The following is a 21,685-nucleotide window of genomic DNA, read 5'->3' as shown; positions in this document are numbered from 1 at the left end:
GTCCAAATTTTCGATGACGCTTAGGCATAATTGAGGTTCTATGCCGTAATGTGCCGAATTATCTCATCCTTTAGCTCTTGAATTGTTGCTAGCTTATTGATATACACCTTTTCTTTCAAATAACCCCAAAGAAAGAAGTCCAACAATGTCGTTGACGTTTAGGTGTGGTTCACATTCAACATCGGCCCTTGAAATTTAACCACCCTTTATATACACCTAACTCTCTTTTTACGCTAATACATTTTTTTTTACCTAATTTTCGTTCTTGCACGAATCTCAAAACAAAAAATGTTTTTCTAAACAAAACATAATCCCCAAAAGAATGCCTTATTAAGTAAAAAATGTTCGTGTAAGATTAAGTAAAGATCCATTCATATATATGCATGATTTTTAATGATGCTTCTCAACGATGCAATAAGTAGGTACATTTTGAAACTAACCAAGTCCGACTGTGTATTAAAATTTCAGCGAAATATTTAGACTGCGTGTGGCTGAACAACAAGTATTTTACAAGGTGACGCAAAAGTAATCATCCAAATTTGTTTTTGAATGATTTTTACTGGATAAAATAAGTAATTTTGAGTGATGAAATCTTTATTTCACCTTTACGCACTCCAATTTACGAACACTTACGGTAGAGTGATTAATTTTGCGGCACCTCGTATAAACAACTCGAGAAAGCAAAAACCAGTCGTTAAAACAGACTTTGTTACAGCGAAAAAAAAACCAACAGAAACCGTTAATAATTTGAATTAAACCTGTTTCATAAATATTTATGTAATATAGCTTTAAAATTACTTCTTTTGCACGGTTTTATGGGAAAATAATAAGTGTTTTTTCAACTCGCTCAATTTTCTAAAGTTGGGGAACATAACTCCAAATTTGCCATATTTCGCATGTTTTTTATGGGATTTTTTTTTTTGCATACTTTTTTAAGGAACGTATCTAGTGGAGAAAAAATCGTTGGACGTAGCAGCATAAATCAAAAAATAAGTTTATCTGTAATATTCCAACCCTGCAAATCACATTTATTTTCTGTTTTTAGTATTCTAACATTTAACAATTCTAACACCAAGTATTCGGACTACTTCTTGAAGCATATACGGGAGGATTTGATTTTTAGCCACAAGATTTTTCCCCAATACGTACATATGTATATACAATACATACGAATACAAGTAACACATACAATATGTACGTATATAAATTAAGTTTTCACGATTGTGAAAATCATTTTCGGAATTTGGCAAACTCACAAATTTAAATTCCTTACTCCCGTCAATAGAAATACCTGATTACCACTATTCAAATAACTCTGTGAATATTGTGCCTTGATTTAATGAATGGTCTTACCTTTCCTTCGAATATTTTAATTGAACTGTTTCATGGGATTTGGAAAAATATATAATTCATCAAAAATTTACTATTCAACTCAATCACTTCACTCTGCGAGGCAATTTTCAAATGGAAACTGTTGCAGCAAACACCTCTTCAGGGCAGCCAATGGACACTGAATTCATTTTCTGGACTTAGCTTCACATCTTAAATTCCAATTAAGGCAGTCACATTTCCGGCGAAATCAATCACGCCAAGAAATATTGGAAATTATCACGCGTTATACATTTTCTCAAAGAAAATACCAAGAAAGTTAAACTTGTGACGGACTGGTATAATTGAGTGCTGTCAAGGCGCCATTGGCCTTAAAATGTAATTATTGGAATATTGTGGAAGTAGATAATGCTCGACGAACGATATTTGACTTAGCGAAGCTTTGCCAAAAGGGGTTTGTTAGAAACACTTTATCATTTATCTTTGTGCCTATCGTATATATATGTATGTATCCTCTGTGGGTACCTCGATTTTATTTAAAATATCGGGTGTTTTTAATGAGCTTGAGAATTTAGAATAGAAAACAGAAATATTGTTGGGATGAATTTTTTTTTATTCGAATTTCGTAGATAGGATACTCGGTCACCCTAAGGTCTATTGTGATACCTGCATTTGATTTCCATCCCCTAACTAAGTTGCTTACACCACTAAGATCTTTTTAAGAAAGTAACTGGTTCCTCCAGTGAGACATTTTGCAAATTTCCCAGGCCTTCAAAGAAATAATCGCCATATTCTTCTTCATCTCCACAACTCCTGCAGAAGTCATTGTGAGGTACTCCCATTCTACTGGCTAAGGTGCCAATAGTGCAGTGACCTGTTGTAACACCTGAGAAAACGCTGGTAGCTGATCTGTTGAATCCATTCAACCATTTTGTCCTTTCAAGATTAAGTTTTGGCCAGAGCGTTTTAGGTACTCTACAGTTAGTAGTCAGAGACCACTTTCTATTGGTTTGGGCGATTACGATCAAGTCAATCGCAGTGTAAAGTTCATTTAGATTTATGCTAATGCCCTCTACCACTCGCTGAACATCAAGCGCAGGGCACACTCAACCGCTCTATCATTCCCCTCCACCCCAAAGTAGCCGGGGCCCAACAAAATGTGGTGTTGTATTGTTAGATAAGTGAGAGCGACCTCTTCACTGTTTTATAAAGGTTTCAAAGGTGCCAATCCACTGATCCGAGGCAAGAGATAAATTTGTCATCGGAACGACGACGCAGTAAATCCATTGTTTCACGGGCTACAAGTAGCGCCGCCTTGTTGCAACCAAATGTTATGGGGATCACGAGCTTCATATTCAGACATCAAAAAGTTGTCCGCCATTAACTGTAAATTAGCGCCAGCCTCGTCTTTGAAAAAATATGGGCCGATGATTCCTCCAGCCCATAGACCGCACCAAACTGTTGCTTTCAATGGATGTAATGCTGCTCTTGAATGGCTTTGGGGGCTCTTCAGCACAAATACGGCAATTTTACTTATCGACGTAGCCATTACGCCAAAAATGGGTTTTATCGCTGAACAAAATTCGGGCCCAAAATGCGGATCTTCGAAAAGTTTTTCAAGATCGGGTGACTTCAAATCTTGGACTAGCTGTATTTTACATGTTTCCAATCCAAGATCTTTGCGTAAAATCACCCAAGTGGTGCCATAAGATAGGCCGAGTGTTGAGATCGGCGCCGAATCGATTCTTCCGGGTCTTCAGCAAATATCTCATTTACAGCCGCAATATTCTCTTCTTCTCGGGATATACGTGGTCTAATCGGTCGAGTATCGTCCAATTGTGTAAAATTATACTCAATTTTGCAGGTGGTTTGCCGACTAGTGCGCGCGGTAGGACGGTTATGAACGCCATAAGTTGGCTTGAGCTCGCGATGAATACTTCTCAGAGCTTCCATTTTCGTAATACAATTGTACGATTTGTAAACGTTGTGGAGGCGTAAGTCTTTCCATGATGAAATGTCAATGCATACAGGCTCCTCTTCCTATTTATGGGGTTCATTTTGGTGCTGCTACCCAAATGGAGGGATCGACTGTTTTAAGCCGACTCCGAATGCCAGATACTTTTTATACACTCGAAGGTTTGCCATTACCTGCCTAGGGGCGCCCGCCATTATCATTATCAATAGTTGTCACGCAGCTAAGAAAAGCACCCGTTGTATCAAAGAGTAATCGATCACTGCATTGATTGATTGATAACAATTTCTAAATATTGAAAACAAGCGGACAAGTGAAAAAATAAACGGGAAGATATATTCAGTTTAATTTGTGAACTCTACTCAATAACACCATCAGAAACCATTTTGCTTACATTTTTCATTTATTATTGTAATTTTTTACTAGAAGTTCTATGTGCCCTACAAAAGTTCTCTGGTGAGTTGATTTTAAGTTGAAATAAAAAACTACATCGATACTCTTTGCTTTATTCTCTTCTACAAACTTTATTAAACAATATTATCATACCGATGGACAGACACACCTACATAAATTATTTGCATTCTAGTTTCGTAATATTTTGCGAATGCGAAACAGAAGGTTTATGTACGTAGTCATCATTTGAACAAACTAAAAGCATTTAAATAAAAACAAGTATTTCTGTACGTACAAGATCTGTAATAAACATAATGACACAGACAGACAAGAAAACCACAAAGGTTTAAAACAAAAGAAAAACTAATTGGAAGGCACTTTGAGGTGTGGGAAGAGTACCACAATACTGATATCGCATAAAATCAAGCGAATACATAACAATTTTGGAGAACGCAACGTTTCGTTTATTCCTCCTCTTCGCCGTCTAATATTGCTTTGAAACTGAATGGTTGGAAGGCATAGCCCAAACCTTCATAGAACTTGCTCATGAATTCCACCCTGAAAGCAAAAACCAAACAAATAAGTTAGGAATTAGCAAAATCGAAAATGCATTTCTTAGTCATTATCATTTACCAATGCAAACGCAGGGTGTGCAAGAAGGCCGAAAGACCCTCCATCATGACCAAGATGGCCAGTGTGAACAAGGCCCAAGCGCCGAAGATGAAATACAAGGCAATAGCGCCTGTATAGCTCGAACTCTTCAGAGCCATCGCTAGAACCATGCTCCACAATACCTCGGACAGTTCTGCATAGAAATAAGAAAACCACACATTAATTTGGAAATAATGGATCGAGGCCGTTTAAGTAGCCGTCAGAGGTCACTTACGTGCATGCGCCAACGATAGAGCCCACAAACGCAAATAGGAAGCCGTATGCGAAATTGTACTGAGCACGTATTCAATGGTGTGAATGGCCTGATGAATATAGATTTCACTCATGGGTTCTTCTTCGTGTTCGCCGCCACTGTGATTGGCCTCATCGAGGCTTGTCGGTATCGGTGTTTCACCTTCGGCCAGTTCGATATTGCCAGTTAAATCGCCATTGTGTTTGACCTTTATGAGGAAAAGCGGAAAAATATTGCATATTATTTGAGATATTTTGCAAAAAATCCACTTACATGCACTTTGTTTTTGCGTGTGAATTTGATGAAGAGTGGCTTGCCCAATAACATCCAGGGAATGCACAGCAAACCGATATAGACGAATAATTGCTGAACGTTCGGTTGTGCCGAGAACATGTACTCATCGCAGCCATCTAATGGGGGCGTACTCTTGAATAACATCATGTTGATGAACATAATCAGAACAGATGGTGCGCATCCAGGAGTATCCGGTTGGAATGTGGCCTTCGGTGAGTATCTTAGCCATTTAAAGAACATCATGAACACCATGTATCCGAAGAGTAACAATAGGAAAAGAATTTGTGGGAGGAATTCCAGAAATATGCTGGAATAACGTTTGAAGTGCACAAAATTCACTACGGACATACAAACACCGAAGATCATGTGTGCCACTCCCACAATGATGGACAACTTCATTTTGTAGGTGTTGAGGAAAATAATCTTATTACCGGCTAATTGCCAAATCGGGTCCAAGCCAAGGGGATAGACTCCGTATGTGGTGTGATTTGGCGATAACTGTAATGTGGGATTTTCAAGTACTGTAGACGTGTTATATCGTACTTTCCAAGTTGATCCGAAGATGTTCATCGATTTGGAGAATATGTCATTGTAGACAAAGCCAGTGTAGCACGAGAACAAACCCATCAATAATATGATGTAACGACCGCCGAAGAAAATATTCCAAATTTCACCGCCCTTCTTCCTTTGTAAGCTCTTCTCACACAATACCATCCAGCCGCCAAACAACGCCAAAATCAGGCCATGACCCAAATCACCGAACATAACAGCGAACAAGAATGGGAAAGTGATGCATGTGTACAGAGCTGGGTTAGCCTCACGGTAGGAGGCTACACCATAGGCATCAATCAAATTCTGGAAACCGCGTGTGAACTTGGTTGTACGATTGAATGTTGGCGGCTGTTCGTTAGTATCAATCACATTCAAGAACGATGGTATAGTACTGCCCACGGCAGCTGAGCCATCTGACAAGGCCTTCTGCACAACTGGCAGATCCTTGGTCGGCACCCAGCACTCGCCAATCAAGCACTTCTTCGTAACGTCCATGTTGAATAAGTTCAGTGTGTGATAGATGGCCTTCATCTTCTTAACCATAATTGACCAAGAAGGTAGGTTCTTGGATACGGTAGCCAACACACGACTACGATGGTCTTCGGTCTGGCTCAATACCAGCTTCAGATCTTCTAAACGTGTACGCACACCTTTTACCATCTCTTCGCGTTCGGTATGCGAACTAGGGCATGGATACATGGACGCATGGAAGCCTGTACACACCTTCTTAATGCGATTCTTGAGCTGCTCACCTTGGAAGAATGCCACAAAGACGGTTTTATATATCGGATGACCGGTAGTGGGGTCCTTAAGTGGATCGTCCAAATCGGAACGTTTTAGAAAAACGTTACCACGTGAAATACGCCAAAGCATGCGCTCGAACGCAAATACACGCTCGCGATTGATCACGCCCGCAACGAAACCCAAGCGACCACGATTCTGTGGACCGACCTCCTCGACGGCATTCGGACCGCGATTGCTAGAATCCAAATTGAGCACTTCCTGATCGGAGAAGAAACCTTGCGTATTCTCGAGCACCTTACGCAATTCGGTCAATTCCAAGTAGTTTGACTTGAGATTAACTTCATTTTGGGCCAACTCGAGGATTTCATTTTCGGTTTTCTCCAAATGAGCCTCCAAATCAATGATTTCGCGTGGATTAGGGGCGCGTGGAATGTCGTCGAGAATGTCTTGCAAGACAATACCATCCTTCTTGATTTCCGCCTCAATGTAGCGTATTTTGCGTTCGAGTTCATCGCAACGGCGCACCTCGGTGACGAATTTACGCTGGAAAGCATTGACGCTGCTGTTCAGCTGGAAAGAAATAAAGATATCACTGTCAAGGGTATTTATAAAAAATGGATGGCAAAACATTTCAATTTAATACGTACACACACATATATATATACATACATACATGCGTATTTGTTAAATAATAATTATGACGTAGAAACAGATACCCGCTCCTAGAGCAGTACTTACATCACGAAACTGCACACAACCAGTCTCGCCCAATTCCGAGACAGAAGTGTAGGCAGCCTCCGGTTGTATAAACATTTGGCATAGCGCCATTTCCTCGCTGCGAAACATGTCCCCCATCTTGATAAAGATGTCTCGCCGCTATCCCACTGCAAAAAAAAAATTTAAAAATTTAGAAAAAGAAGACAAAAATAAACTTAAATACGATAAATTAAAAGATGCCCCGAATGCCCAGACTATTTACATATATATTATATTTTTTGCAATACGTATTGGGTATACAAAAATATGTGCAGACCCAGACCTAAACAAAGAAACGTCGCGGCAGAAGAACTTTTTCTCTAATTTTTTCTATGCAAAAAACACATCCCGCTTAATAAAAGTGTATTTGTATTTATTGTATATGCACGTTTAAAAATATTCACTTCTGAAGAATTTTAAATTTTTTTTATTTATTTCACACATCATAAATTTCCCTGTACTGCGTAGATCTGACCTAGACGGTCTGGGAAAGACAAAAAAAATGTATTTAAACACGAATTTGTCTGTTGGCATCTGTTTTGGCATTTCATAAAATAAAATTCGCCATTAAAAGATTTAAGAAGTTCATCCGCTGAAATGTATCAAACGTTGTCAATGATTTTAATAGCGCTAGATAAGGCCGAACCAGATGCCTGTACGATCGGTGCATGTGCAAGCACCGGTAAAATGTGAATGCCAATATTTCGCATGGCATACGAAGGCTTACGCCAGGTACAGGTTCCAGCAACAACCCTTCAAATGCCTCAAACACTGAGATATGCATCTTAGACCTGTGTAAACCATCGTCATTCGCAACCTGGTCCATTATATTTTGCATCGGATGATATCTCCTTAATTGCTCCAAGTAAACTTCTGTAAGTGCTAAGCTTACAAGTAAGCAACAACAACAACAAGTGTGCTCACATGCTCATATATCCTACTAAAAATAAGAACATTCGTGCGTTTACTGAATAAGGAAGCCGAAAACATTGAAGTAATAACATTGAATAATAACATTTTTTTGCGTTAAATTGATAACTGGTAAGTTTTTTTAAAAATTCCAGAGAAAAATAGTTTTAGTAATATTTTTCTGAAAAGGCCCAGATCAACCTGTACCATAAGGAGGGCTATTCAAATCGAGATATCAGAGGCGGTGGTGCGCTCTTTTTTAAAAAAGGCAATAAAAACTGATTAACCGCCAAATAAACCAAATTAAAAAGGAAGCCACGAAATTTGTTTTTAAATTCGTCTCAAATAGAAGAAAGGTGGCAACCAGGCCATCGTACACAGATTACGTAAAACGGAAAAAACCAGTGTGTAAGCCTGTGTTGAAAACGCATCACAGACAAGCGCGTTTTGACTTCGCTCAAAATCAACATGCAGTGGAAACTGGGTGGGACAACGTTGTGTGGCAGCGTTATGATGTGGGCGTCATTCCCATCACGAGGAAAAGCAAATATTAGCTTTGTGTCGAAAAAAATTAATTTATGGACAAAATGCGAAAGGACACCAGTATAAGACTGTACCAGAGCTCAAATTGGCTATTAGGCTACAAGAAGCAATCGGCATCCAAGTTTCTAGCTCTAGAAGTTCGTATATCTCCGCGCTGGTATTATTGCGAAAGTATGCATTGTTTGTTAGATTTCACTGAATATGGAATATTTGGTTAGTTGTGAACTCGTGTTATAACCCAGCAGGGAAAAATAGTGGTTATGAACTAGGATACTACCAGTACACTTTCCAGATCAAACCGGACGTATTCTATCACTTTTCCATACGCGGAAGTGGTATTTTTAACACAGCGTTCTCCTACGATAACGATATATCTCTGAAATCATCAGTTTGAGACTAGTCAAAATATGAAACAAATATCAATTCAATTCCATTTAAGCATTTTAAAATGTTCTATTTCATATGAAAAGTGTATACGAAATATGATTTTTCTTAAAATAAATTAAACCTATTTCAGGTACAGCAATGGGTTAAAAGTTCAAAAATTGGTTCAAACTTACACTATAAGTAAATCCTAACAAAAAGGAGCAAGTTCTTTAAAAAAGATAATAAATAAATAAAATATGAGGTATTCACTTTAGGAACATAAATAAAATTAATTCAAGTTAAATTTTGCACTAATTTTTTATGTGTCTGGTTGCGGAGAAGATTTTTCTACGAATAAGTAGAGAATCAATTGCTTCAAGTGCCTGCAAAAGAACTTTAATGGTGGCAAAATAGTGAATATTACATTATTAGACAAGTATATATAATATAAAAGTATTCGTACGTAATCCGTTCCTCCAATTCTACTAACTTGTGATGTGAGGCTATATATGAAGTGGATAAGTTCATGCAAATATTGGCCTTTATTTGATAGACTTGGATATAGTGTTTTCGCAATACAAAAATGTATATTAAAATATAAATTTTTAATAAATTTACCAGTACCTATTTTCTTAACTAAACCTAAACTGTATTATATAAAACAATCAACTAATTTGCACATAAATTGATCATTTCACTACTGGTGTTATTCCAGTCAATGACGAACTAGTATGTTTTCTTCAATTTAATACCAGTGAGAACATAATTAGCACGCAACATCAGTGCTCGGCACATTGCACTCAGCTGATGTCACAGAACACCATTCATCGATCATGTGACCAATAATGTGGAACTAACGAAGACACATACATACATACATATGTACATAACTCGTCGATCAATCACAATAGACAGGCAACGCCTTGAGAAGGCGCTCTCGAGCGTACATTTTATTTTGCTTTATTATCTTTGTATCCATGTATTAGTGCGTGAAATTTTTACGATACAAACACTTGCATAGATTGGAAAGATATATGAGTACTTGCGTAGTCTTAAATTTTATTTATTAAGAACTATTTCATTAAATTGGCACACATGGCTTCTCATTTTTTACAGGTTTCGAGCAGTAGTACGCACAATTACATATACGTAGGTGTGTTTGCATGTATGGAACTACTCGTGTTTGACCGCGTCGACAGCGATGCCAAAATGCAAACGCATGCACAAAGTGTTTTGACTTTACGGCATTGATGACGCGTTCACGCCCCAGGCAAATTAAGTCCCATAGCGCTGTGCATATACACATATGTATATGCATACATATGTATGTATGTATGTGCATAGTGTATGTGGTATACTGAGGCCCAGTCATTCGATTTTTTGCGTAAACTAATCTTGCAAATATGTATGAATATACATACATATATATAAATAAATAAATAAATATATGTTTATACAAATGCTGCGAATGAAATGACATTATTACAATGGCAGTAGCACCAGAAATAGCAGCAAAGCCGCAACTTGCCATTAGATTGCTCGATTTTTTCGCATAACTGCAACTATTTTTACGTATATTTATACACACATAAGTATGTATGTACGCAGATAGCTCCCAGCACACATAGGAACCAAATTTTTCTCCAAAGTTTGATAAACCCTTGGTTCTCACGTTGAGTTTCAGCCTTCCTTATTGATTGATATTAACCATTTTCTCAAATCTTATTCCTCAGCTTGTGCTGAAGCTCAGGAATATTTGAGAAATCATTAGAAACATTCCCGCAGCATTTACATTTTCCTTGGAATTTTAATTAATTAAAAAAGTTGCTGATATGTATTTTGGTTCGGAGCCTACCTCAGCGGTTTATTTGCTTTCAACCCTTTACCGCATATGGGATTGCAGTTTTGATTAAATTTTATTTCCAAATTAAGTATAAATAATTCAAATGTATCAAATGTTGTTCCATAAGTTTCTGCCATGATGCAGCTCCTCATAAAAAACCATTTGCCGTTTGGAGTCGGCTTAAAATGGAGGTACCATTTTTGGAACGACTATCAAATATATAGGTAGGTGAAGGTCAAATATATATTTGGCAATAATAAAACACGATAAAATTGTCTATAGTTTTATGACACTTCGAAATAACCTCACTTTTGTGCAAGTGGGTGAAAAATCAGAATTAAAGTGGAAGTGATTCATTTTCGAAAAACGATAACAGAATAAAACGTAAATATTTCTTGACAAAAAAATACTATTCTCATGGCACTGATATACTCATCTTTCTCGACGGATAATAATTTCGCTTTTTAACTGGTTTCTATAATTTATAACTAGTTTTTATATATGGTTCCTTGAAAAAAGAAATACAACTTTTTCATAATTTTTCTTTTTACATGTCTTTACTGATATTTTCATAAAGCAATTTCTCCCGTGAAACAGATTTTTTTCATTGCTAAGCAAATGTACATTTCGTTTAACTTATATCAACCTCACATCAATTAAATGGCGAAAATGGAATAAATTTTATTGTTAAAATTTTTAAAATATATACATATAATTAACTTTTAATCTAAATAATTCATTGAAAGTATTGAAGAAAATGAGAAATTAATAAATAAACAAAAGTGATTATTTTATTTGACACCAATCGCCGAAATCTCATTGAGGTCAAGTGGAAAATTACTAAAGTTTGTTTAAAGTTGGGAAACACTATAATCCACTTGAATTAATTTTGAATTTTGTAACTTTCATCCACTTGATGTATCGTAAAATACTAAAAATTCTCCGTAATACACCCTCATTTTTAATAACAAATAAATAAATAATTTACGCTGGAGATTTAAGAAAGGTATTTCGTATCAAATGCAACTCGAATTGACATCAGGCCAGAAGGTTTGTTGGGCTATTTTTATTTCAATATATATATGTATATATGTATCCTTATACATATGTATGGTATGTGCAATCATTTACACGCATAGGCCAGCCACTCCAGCGTTGATATCACAATTTCCGTTAAGTTCCATACATAAGAAATCCATTAAATAAGCCAGAGATAGCAGAGGCGATTATAAATTAATTTGGGATCCCACATACACACGCATATACCAGCAAACAATTTTTTTATGTATATGTGTGCTTATATGTACGTGCATAGTGTAGTTACCCTGCAGGGAAAATCTAAACTAGGATAAAAACATTATAATTCAGATATGTATTGGTATTAGAAAGAAGAAATCATACTAGTTCGCCATTGACTAGAATAGGTTTCTTCTTCTCGATTGGCGCGATAATCGCTTAAACGATTTTGGCCGAGTCTAAAAAAGCGCGCTAGTCGTTTCTCTCTGAACGATGCCAGTTGGAAACACCAAGTAAAGCCGAGTCGTTCTCCACCTGATCTTTTCAACACAGAAGAGGACCAATTGTAAAATGATGAATTTGTGTGCAAATTAGTTGACTTTTTTCAGATAGAAAAGTTTAAGTTTAGTTAAGCAAGTAGATACTGGTAAATACATTTATTGGAAAACCCCTATAACCAAGTCTATCAAATAAAGTTGTAATTAATAGTTGCAAAAAATTTACGTTGAAAGAAATTATTATTTCGCACCATTTACGCACGAATTATTTCCATACACTTACCTAATAATGTAATACTTACTATTTTTGCCAGAATTAAAGTTTTTTATAGGCACTTGAAGCAATTCATTCTCTACTTATTTGCAACCAGACATATACAAATTAATTCGAAATTTAGCTAGCATTAATTTTATTTATGTTACTACAGTAAATACGTTATATTTTATTTCTTTATTAGTTCCTTTAAAAAAATTGTTTTAATTATTTTTAATAATAGAACACAAACAGGTTGACCTGAAAAGTGAATAGGCAATATTCTAGTTCACAACTAGTATTTTTCCTTACAGGGTATTTAAGAGGCGATAACATACAGTGACGATAGAAGATTGCGATAGACCTCAAAGCATACATATATTCGTACAGACATATATACATATGTATGATACATGAAAAATTATTTTATAAGTGTATGTACGAATACATTTGTACATGCAGTTTATCATTTATCAATTATTCCCATATACTGTGAGCAAGCATATAAATCCATACACACATGCATTGGTGTGTAAAACAAAGTTATTGCTGCTTTTGCTTAGCAAGTCTAGCAGTGAGTTGATCGCTGATCGCCTCCTCATTCAAGGCTGCGAAAATCAATTAAAAACCCCGAATACAAATTATCGCAATACATATGCGTACGTATGTACATATTTAGTAGGTGCATATGTATGTGTGCCTTATTTATTTTAATTTTTTCGCTACGCAATTTCCGATTTTTATTCAACTCGCTCTACAGCTCGTGGAGTGAAGTTATATAAGATCAGCTTTTTGCTTCTACGAGTACCGAGAGAATTCGAATATTTTCACATCACCTGCTATTATTTAGCACTTCGTGTGTTTAATTTGCACATTGCCAACAATAATAATTTCTATCACTACGTACATATGTATGTAATATGTATATATTATGTACACCTTTTTATGTGTTATCTATGTAATTTTAAGCTTTATTTACATTATTAGTGCAAATAATTATTTAAATTGACACCCAATCATGAACCTACAAAGTGGCTTCCTTGAAAACCTCCAAATGCTTTTGTATTCAAACAAATTGAAGCCAGCTCAACTTCACAACGTCAACTATACTAAATATAATCATTCGTTTTCTCGCAGTTCATGCTGGAAATTTGGCTGCTGGTCAACCAGTTCGCCAGCCAACACTCAATCTCCATCGCATCAAGCAACACTGTCTCACTGAACGTCGCCAAAATGAAATATCATTCTACCATACTTTCTCTGTGGAAGTATTTTCATGCATGTATGAATGTATGTATGTCCACGTCCACATATTCCGGCTTGGCTCGTTTTTGGCGTCACAGTGTAAAAGTTCGGTATTGCGAGAGCTTTAGGTAGAAACTTTACCTTTAAAAAAATGCATTAAATGTTTTATTAACATCTAGCGCTTTTCAAATAATGGGCCAGCGCGCATATCAAAATTCATTAAGTCAACTTATTTGGGTGCGGCATGAAACAAAAAACAACAACAACAAAAAATAGCGCGAAAAATGTGGAACATGATGGTTACCACACCTGCAAACCACGTGAGGCGAATTTTTACAAATAAACGCTTAGCGACATGCATTTCTACATATTTAATACTAAATACATACATACATACACATAAGTACATATCGAAATATGCACATGGAAAGTGTCCAAAATGTTTGCTGTCTATTTTTTCCGAAACTCTTCATTGAATCACCTATTCTATTGGTTTTAAGGTATAAGATAAGCTAAGATAAGTAGAAAATAGTGTAAATTCTATTCATCAGCCGTTTTGATATGTTCCCTTCGAATGAAATTCAATAATGACTTCTTTCGATGCCCCATAACTGACCCTTTAGGACTAAACCTAGCTGGCATTGCTTTAGATCTTGACACATAGCCATTCAAGGATGTTAAATCGGACTGATCGCTGGAAATTATTGAAATTACATCTGGATACGTGCATATTTACACAACGTGGCATACAATCGCACACATATATTTTATATGTATGTATGTACGCGTTATAAAAAATTTCGCGTTCTCGAAAGCGAGCGTAAAAGTCAGGAATGAAATTGTATGCCCTCAAAACAACGCGGAAGAAATGTATATTCCTAATTTAATTCAAGGTCAGGTGTGTTAATACCCATTCAGCCAAAGCCTTTTAATATTTAGCTTACGCGGAAGTATATGAACAGTGGTGGCTAAGTCGTGTGCAACTTTTGCCATATTAAAGAATAATTACATTTTTTTGTGTTTAATTTTATAGAATGTTGATTGAAAGTTAAATCGTTTTATTTTGGTATGCGTAAATGTTTTCAAATTAACCCTTTTGTATCATTAGACGGAATAAACCACGAACAAAAACCCTCTATGATCAGCAAGAACGGAATAGTCCAAAATAAACAATTCTTTTGTTAAATTTTGAAGAAAATAAATATTACCAAAAATAAAATAAAAACCTGTAACATTCTTTTTCGTTAGAACAAACAGTAAACGTCTTGCCGATTCGGGGTGCATCGCGCATTTCCAGCGGTAATGCAAAACGGTTAAACAGAATCCATCCGTAGGAAAACAAATAATTCATTTTTTTTTGTAACAACTGCGTGTATGGACAAAACAACTTGAAAAATATGCTAAACTAATACTTTATAACAAAGCCATTACTTTTTATCACTGCTCCACATCATCTTGGCATTTAAATTATCAATGGAGTTCAATGAGATTGACTGCCGCGTTAAATCATTTTGTTTTAAGTGCAAAGCCATTGATCGAGCGTAAACTTACGAGTATATCCCTAAGATCATCAGTATCATTCAAGAACAATGAGCCAAAGTATCTAAACCTAGTGGCATGACATGCAGGACAATGACAGAGAAGAAATCTGACAAACTCTTCCTCCTCCTTATTATTGCAGCTCCTGCAATAGTTGAAATGAGGTGCGTTCAATCTTTGAGCATGTCGACCTACAAGGGCCAGTGGCAACGAAGTTTCTAAGATATTTTTTTACTGATATTGGTCCATAATTCCACTAATTTCATATAAAGGCCCAACTCGGCTTGCTGAAAGGCAGCCCCAGACCGGTATACTAACAAACAACGTTACCCAAAACGACCCGGATTTATATCACACCAAGGACTGTTCCTCCAGCAGCACTCCCCGTACATGTATGGGGAAGCTTATGCTGCTACAACAACAACAACATGATGTTATCTCCATCGCCCTTTACTGTTTTCTTGCAATAACAAGGATCTATTAAATTAGAGAAATTCAGCCTCATCACTTAACAGAACTGCTTTGCATTTGCTAACTGACCCATACGCGGCCGCCATAGCCGAATGAATTGGTGCGAGACTACCATTCGGAGTACGAAGTTTCAAATCTCCGTGCATGAAATACTGAAAATGAAGAAAAAGTTTTTGTAATAGCGGCCGCCCCTCGGCAGGTAATGACAAACCTCCGAGTGTATTTTTGCCATGAAAAAGCAGAATTGGATTTCAATCTCGTAATGAAGCTTTTGACAGGCGTGTTCGAACACTACTCGTCGATATTTGCTAATTTGAATATTTAATTATGGCGATACAATTTCAGGATCCCTTTTTTTGCCTGTTGTACTCTCAAGGTATCAGACCATTAGCTAGTTTTGGGTAGGTTACCGTGGGCCACACGTTTTTTGATTTATAAAAAATGTTATTATGTCTATCTATGAATAAGGATGAATTTTGTTTAATTCGGAAACATTTGAAACTAAAATAATTTTACTTTCAATCGACATTGTACAAAATTAAAGTAAAAAAATGTGTCATTTTTCTGTATTAGGTCAATAGTTGCCTTGATGTAGCCACCACTGTATGTGATTGCGTACAATGCATATATACATTTCGCTCAGGTATTGCAAGAGGGACGTAATCCAAAAAAACATTTTCTAGGTAAGTGTACAGAAAATAGCACATGCTCTTCTTTGATGCTATGTAGAAAATTCATGGCGATATCAATTAACAGTACATCATTTGATGAAAATATATACGTTTACTTTTACTCCGAACAGCAAATGGATTTTTTCCATGAAGAGCTTTTTCATGGCAGTAGTACACTCAGAGGTTTACCAGTGCCTGTCGAGGGCCGGTCGCTATTAGAAAAGGCTTTCTATCATTTCCTTTTTCACGCGCGGGCACTACCGAATAGTAGTCACGCACCAACCCATTTGGCTTCTAGTAGGGAATTGAAAACATTTTGAAGCCGTTTTTCTCCACATTTTGGTTTTTTAATTTGTGCACTTACCAATTAATAATACACATACATATCTACATAAATGAATAAGCAACTTGCATTGGCAATTCGAAGGAAATGTACAAAATATAACTGTGACAAATAACCGCAGAATGCGCTTCTGGACAATCGATTCATACAACATATTAAACGCAAAATTAACTAAAATAAGCTTTCCCAGAAAGGAGAAAAAATTGTTAAAACAAATATATTATATAAAACAAATCCTATTTCAAATTTTAAATATTTTGTACACGATATTATTAATATTATATTATAATGACAGTGGGACACATAAGAGCAGCCACAACTACCAGCTTGTGTGGTTTTAAATTTATTCGCTTATTACCTTATCTTATCTATCTAAAATTGCTCAGTTTATGAAATAATTCATGTTATTTGTATGTACTTAAAGACAAAATTAGAATAAAATACTTAAGAGATAATTTAAAAATCTAATTTTAAAGATTCGTATGCATATATACTTATGTGCAGACATCATTGGCATAGCGATTTATGGGTGTTAAATTTGTACCCTAAAACTCCTCTCGCAAACTGGCTAACGCCTGGCTCACTGCCCTTGCAGCGAACGTTAACCTCTAAAAAAGCAAGCAAACACAATCACTACGCCTACACACAAACAGTTTGCTAATGCAAAAACTAACGAACCTTGCGAACCACACTGAAAAAAGGAAAAGCGTACAAAAAATAAAAAGACAAAATAAAGCTTTGAGGGTCCCCAAAATGCAGGCGGAAGCAACACCACTGGGACGGGTATTCAGAGAACTTTCATTCTCTATCAATTATAGGCACCCAGCTAAAAGCCAGCAAACTCACGTACAAACAACATTTGCGATTATACTACACTTTTTTTTTTGCTATTAGCGAACACATTTACTTATATGCATGCAGAGAACTAGTTCTAAATTACTGGTTTCATAAATTTTGTGTAACTAAACTACTAAACTAAGTAGTGAAAAATGGATAATAGCCATAAAAAAAAATAGCATTCAAATCATTTGCCTGGGACTGTGTGACGTGTAGTACAGGTCCAAAAGAGATTAGTTGCCAGCTAGTTGGAAGCGGTTTGATTTTCTGCAAGGAGTTAACCTATGTTCTATCTATATCTTTACGTGTATCTAAACACATATGTACAAATATATACGTATACATGTATCTGCATATATATTTATGCATATTTCTATATGCAAACATAAGAACATACATATACAAATGCAGCCACCGAGAATTTGCATTGGAGAGCAGCTGTAAAGTCAAGTACAACCGGCTGAGAGCCACAACTACCAGATCACCAGTATCCATTAGAACGCTCAAAAAGTCTCGAAAGGTTTCAAAGTCACTCCCGGTGCAAAGGCATACGAGTACATATAAAAATACTAAAAAGTCACATGAACGGTAACATCTGAGCGCCGCCTATCGGCGCACGTCTACCGGTCATAATTACGATGAGTGTGTAAAGCTCAGTAGCTGAATATCAGCTTGATTAGGCTGGTAGGAGAGCCACTTGGCGAAATGGAGTAACATTGGGAGTGTTATTGGATACATATGTGTGTATGTATGTATATCAGTCACACGGCGACAATTTGCGACCTCACATGACTACATGACTATAGTAGTCTCGTAAGTAGCTGTTGTCTGAGACATCGAGAATATTTGTATGTATGTATATAGTACATATCCATATATACATATACATAGTTAGTGTGTTTGCTTAGTACATATATTAGTGATTATAACCACCCGCTGATGTAAATGACGATCACGTGCTACTAATTTTTCGGCAAATTGGCTGATTATTTTCTTATCAGCAGGCCGTTTTATCTTTTCTGATCTCATGACAACTCACGAATGGAATTCTACTATATGAAAAACTTGTCATTCAATACTTACGAAAACCATAAAATTATAGATAAAAGGGTTTTAGAAAATTTTAAAGATCACTTTACTCTTTTCAAATTGTACTTTAGCGCATTTGCTTGGATATAAATTTAAAAAATATACACACTTATTATATAAGTACATTACAATAATATTTTATTTACAACGTTTGCAGTATTAGGTGTGAAACACAAAGAGCGAACCACATTTACCTTCTTTATTAATTGGAAATACCATAAATGCGCAAATCTGAATTTTTGTGTATTTCTCTTCTTCTATGTAAAAATGTTCAATACATTATATGTACAAAGCCAAAACCCAAACATTTACAAAATTATCTTTCATTCTAAAAATAAGTTCAGAGTGACATAAAACACAACATGTCGCCTATGCTGTAATAAACGTGTAAGCCTGTTGAAACAAAAGGTCCATTCACAAACGCAAAGTATTATTTGATGAAGCACTGAAAGTTCGTTAAATTCGAAAATACGAGTACAAGAATCGCCTTGAAATGCACAGGTGGAAACTTTGCTACATTTTGCCATAAGCATTTCATCTTATCTGTCGTTAATTGTGCGCTAATTCACATTAAATTAAATGATTTTTTACACTTGTTTTATTTTTCCTTTTTAACTTTTGCCTTATATCCATTATAGGCATATAACATTTCCAATTCTGTTATTTTTAAAATGCATACATATGAAACACACTGCCCGCGCACCACTCCGCAAGGGGAGTATTGACTTTGTAAATACTTATTGTAGTACACACACCTATAGATAAATAAGCGAATATTTCACTCAGGTTGTGTTGAATTTTGAGTTGAAGCTGATAGAGAATCGTCTGACTATTACACTTGCTGCCTCGTGGCCTCGTTAGACCAGGTCGATTGTTATTGGTTTGTTTATTCATTTGCTTACTTGTTTTGCTCAGTCACTGTGTGGCTGTTAGCTTTTTATTTTATTTTTTATTTTTTTGTTTCAAATGCACTAGCCGCTCCTAAATATTTTTCTGGTTTAACGATCGACTCTTTTGTTACTTGTGTACGTACATATGAATATAAATTTTACATATTCTCATTCTAATTTATAGTATATTGTGGTATGGTCCACCTTGCTTACCGCTTCAATATTTTCAACGTACAAAACACAAAAAAAATTTGTTGGTACACAAATTCTGTTTCCGACGACGTTATATTTAGAACTTGTCTCGTCGGTAATATAAAGACGTCTGCTCGTTCAATTTCTGCTCTCGCACTTTTTACCCCACTATGCAATCATCATAGGCAATTGAGTGCACAAGCTACAAAATGCCGCAGCCTGATGTTATCATGCTTACTAAGCACTGACTAAATACAGAGTTGCAAACTTTAGTAGTTAACTAATTAGACTTTTTTCTTATTAGAAAATTTAGTAGAAACTATTTGAGGTATTTTTTATTATTTTCTATACATTGTACTTTTAATTTAATATATATATGAATGTATGCTTATTCTGCATAAAATCGTGTACTATTTTGTTGAGTTACCAAGGGTGGTTCTTGTGAAGGCTTAACATAGAAACTCTCTAGAACTCGCCAATTGCAGCGCGATATTTCACAAATCCATGTTTACTATTAAAATTGGCCCAAATTTAGAATATCATTATTAACTCCCACTAGGCGGTGCTGGAACAGGGTTGTAAAACTTCATTTATGGAACAATTTGTTTAATATTCAGAATGTTTATATAGATATTGTTATCGATGGAGCGACACTTCTATAAAAATACGGCAGAGGACATAGATACCAGGCACAAAAACCAGCATAACACACAAGTCCATTAATACTGTAATAAATCAATACAAAGTTTCTAACTACGAGTATCCAACCGACTTTTTGAATGAAGAGGAAGTTTACCGTGGCCACACATCCCAATGTTTCTAGGGGCGGTTATGGTTACTTTTCAAAAGCCTTTGTACAATAATTTCAGGGTATTTTGGGCCATAGTGGATACTACAAAATATATAACAGATCCATATATAATACATATATAATGCGCGCTTACACCCTTTAGTGCGTATTTGGTCAAGCTCCTTCTCCTATTTTTGTGGTGCGTCTGATGTTGTTTCACAAATGGGGCGACCCACAGTGTAAAGCTAACTCCGAACGGCAAATATGTTTTATGTCGAGCTTTTTGATGGCAGAAATACACTCGGAGATTTGATCTTGCTTGCCGAAAGACGACCGCTGTTAGCAAAAACTTTTTCTATCATTTAGTGTTTCATGCACGCAGACTCGAACCCGTTCCAAATGGAAGTAACGCGTCAATTCATTCGCCTATGGCGGCCGGTTTCCCATATAATGCTTATTAAAAACAGGCCTGCAGAATTCTTTAAATTTAATAAGGGTATCAGTTTCTACTTATAACCTTGGGATAGTCAGAAATTCCACAAACCAGTAAAGAAATTTGTATTATTTCGGAAGTTCTCCTACTAAATACTCCACAATGAATAATAAATACGTGTTTAGCTTAAGGCCACAGTAGCCATATTGTATTTTATGGTTAACTGTAAATACGAATAAAAAAAATAAAAATAAGTGAGTTTAAATACATTTTTTGTATAGAGTGAAAATTATTTCATTAGTAACAAAACAAAAGCCAATAAATGTATTTGCATTTAATAATAATTGAGCGAGTGCATATCTCATGAAGTAAGTAAGATGTGTCGAAAAAAACCGGTGGGAAAAACTGAAAAAGTATGCAAATGTATTTTGCGGTTGAACGAAGTTTGTACATTTTTTAATTTCATACTCAATCAAACTTAATCTCAATTAAACTCAATCTCAATTCAAGCGGAAAAAGCGAAAAGTAGTAGACTTTAATATATGTCAATTTATATTAAAATAAAAAATTAAGTATATAAGTCAAAGTTACCTCTTTACAACAGAAGCGTCAAATGTACGAAACAAAAATAAAACCGCTTAAGCACATCTATACTATATTTACTAAAAAGTTAAAGTCAGACTGCTTTTTCTGCTAGAAATCCCCAAAATAGCGGGATTGTTGGCAAATAGATCCGAAGTTTCTGGGGCTTAATAAAGACTGATATCCCGGGTTCCGGCGATCGGCATCGCTAGTATATGTATATAAACACAG

At 35.8% G+C, this 21,685-nt stretch overlaps 1 protein-coding gene across 3 annotated transcripts; it reads right to left on the bottom strand.

Annotated features, from left to right (window-relative positions):
- Positions 1-3,797: 3,797 nt before the first annotated feature.
- On the bottom strand, positions 3,798-19,806 carry LOC129243432 (V-type proton ATPase 116 kDa subunit a 1-like). 3 transcript variants are annotated; one of them, XM_054880439.1, is made up of 6 exons: positions 19,671-19,806; positions 6,927-7,072; positions 4,872-6,758; positions 4,581-4,806; positions 4,328-4,499; positions 3,798-4,252 (listed from the first exon to the last, which is right to left on the bottom strand). In XM_054880439.1, exons 2-6 carry the CDS (start codon positions 7,041-7,043, stop codon positions 4,159-4,161), a joined length of 2,496 nt encoding a protein of 831 aa, XP_054736414.1. In that variant the 5' UTR covers positions 7,044-7,072; positions 19,671-19,806; the 3' UTR covers positions 3,798-4,158. The 3 variants fall into 3 exon arrangements, with proteins under 3 accessions (XP_054736414.1, XP_054736434.1, XP_054736424.1); XM_054880459.1 differs by lacking the exon at positions 19,671-19,806 and adding an exon at positions 19,323-19,421; XM_054880449.1 differs by lacking the exon at positions 19,671-19,806 and adding an exon at positions 13,401-13,471.
- Between the last annotated feature and the right edge of the window lie 1,879 nt (positions 19,807-21,685).

This window comes from Anastrepha obliqua, chromosome 1 (assembly GCF_027943255.1).
Source record: "Anastrepha obliqua isolate idAnaObli1 chromosome 1, idAnaObli1_1.0, whole genome shotgun sequence".
In the NCBI taxonomy this organism is placed as follows: Eukaryota; Metazoa; Arthropoda; class Insecta; order Diptera; family Tephritidae; genus Anastrepha; species Anastrepha obliqua.
Note: the sequence above shows the minus strand (reverse complement) of the source record. Positions and strands in the feature narration are given on the sequence as shown.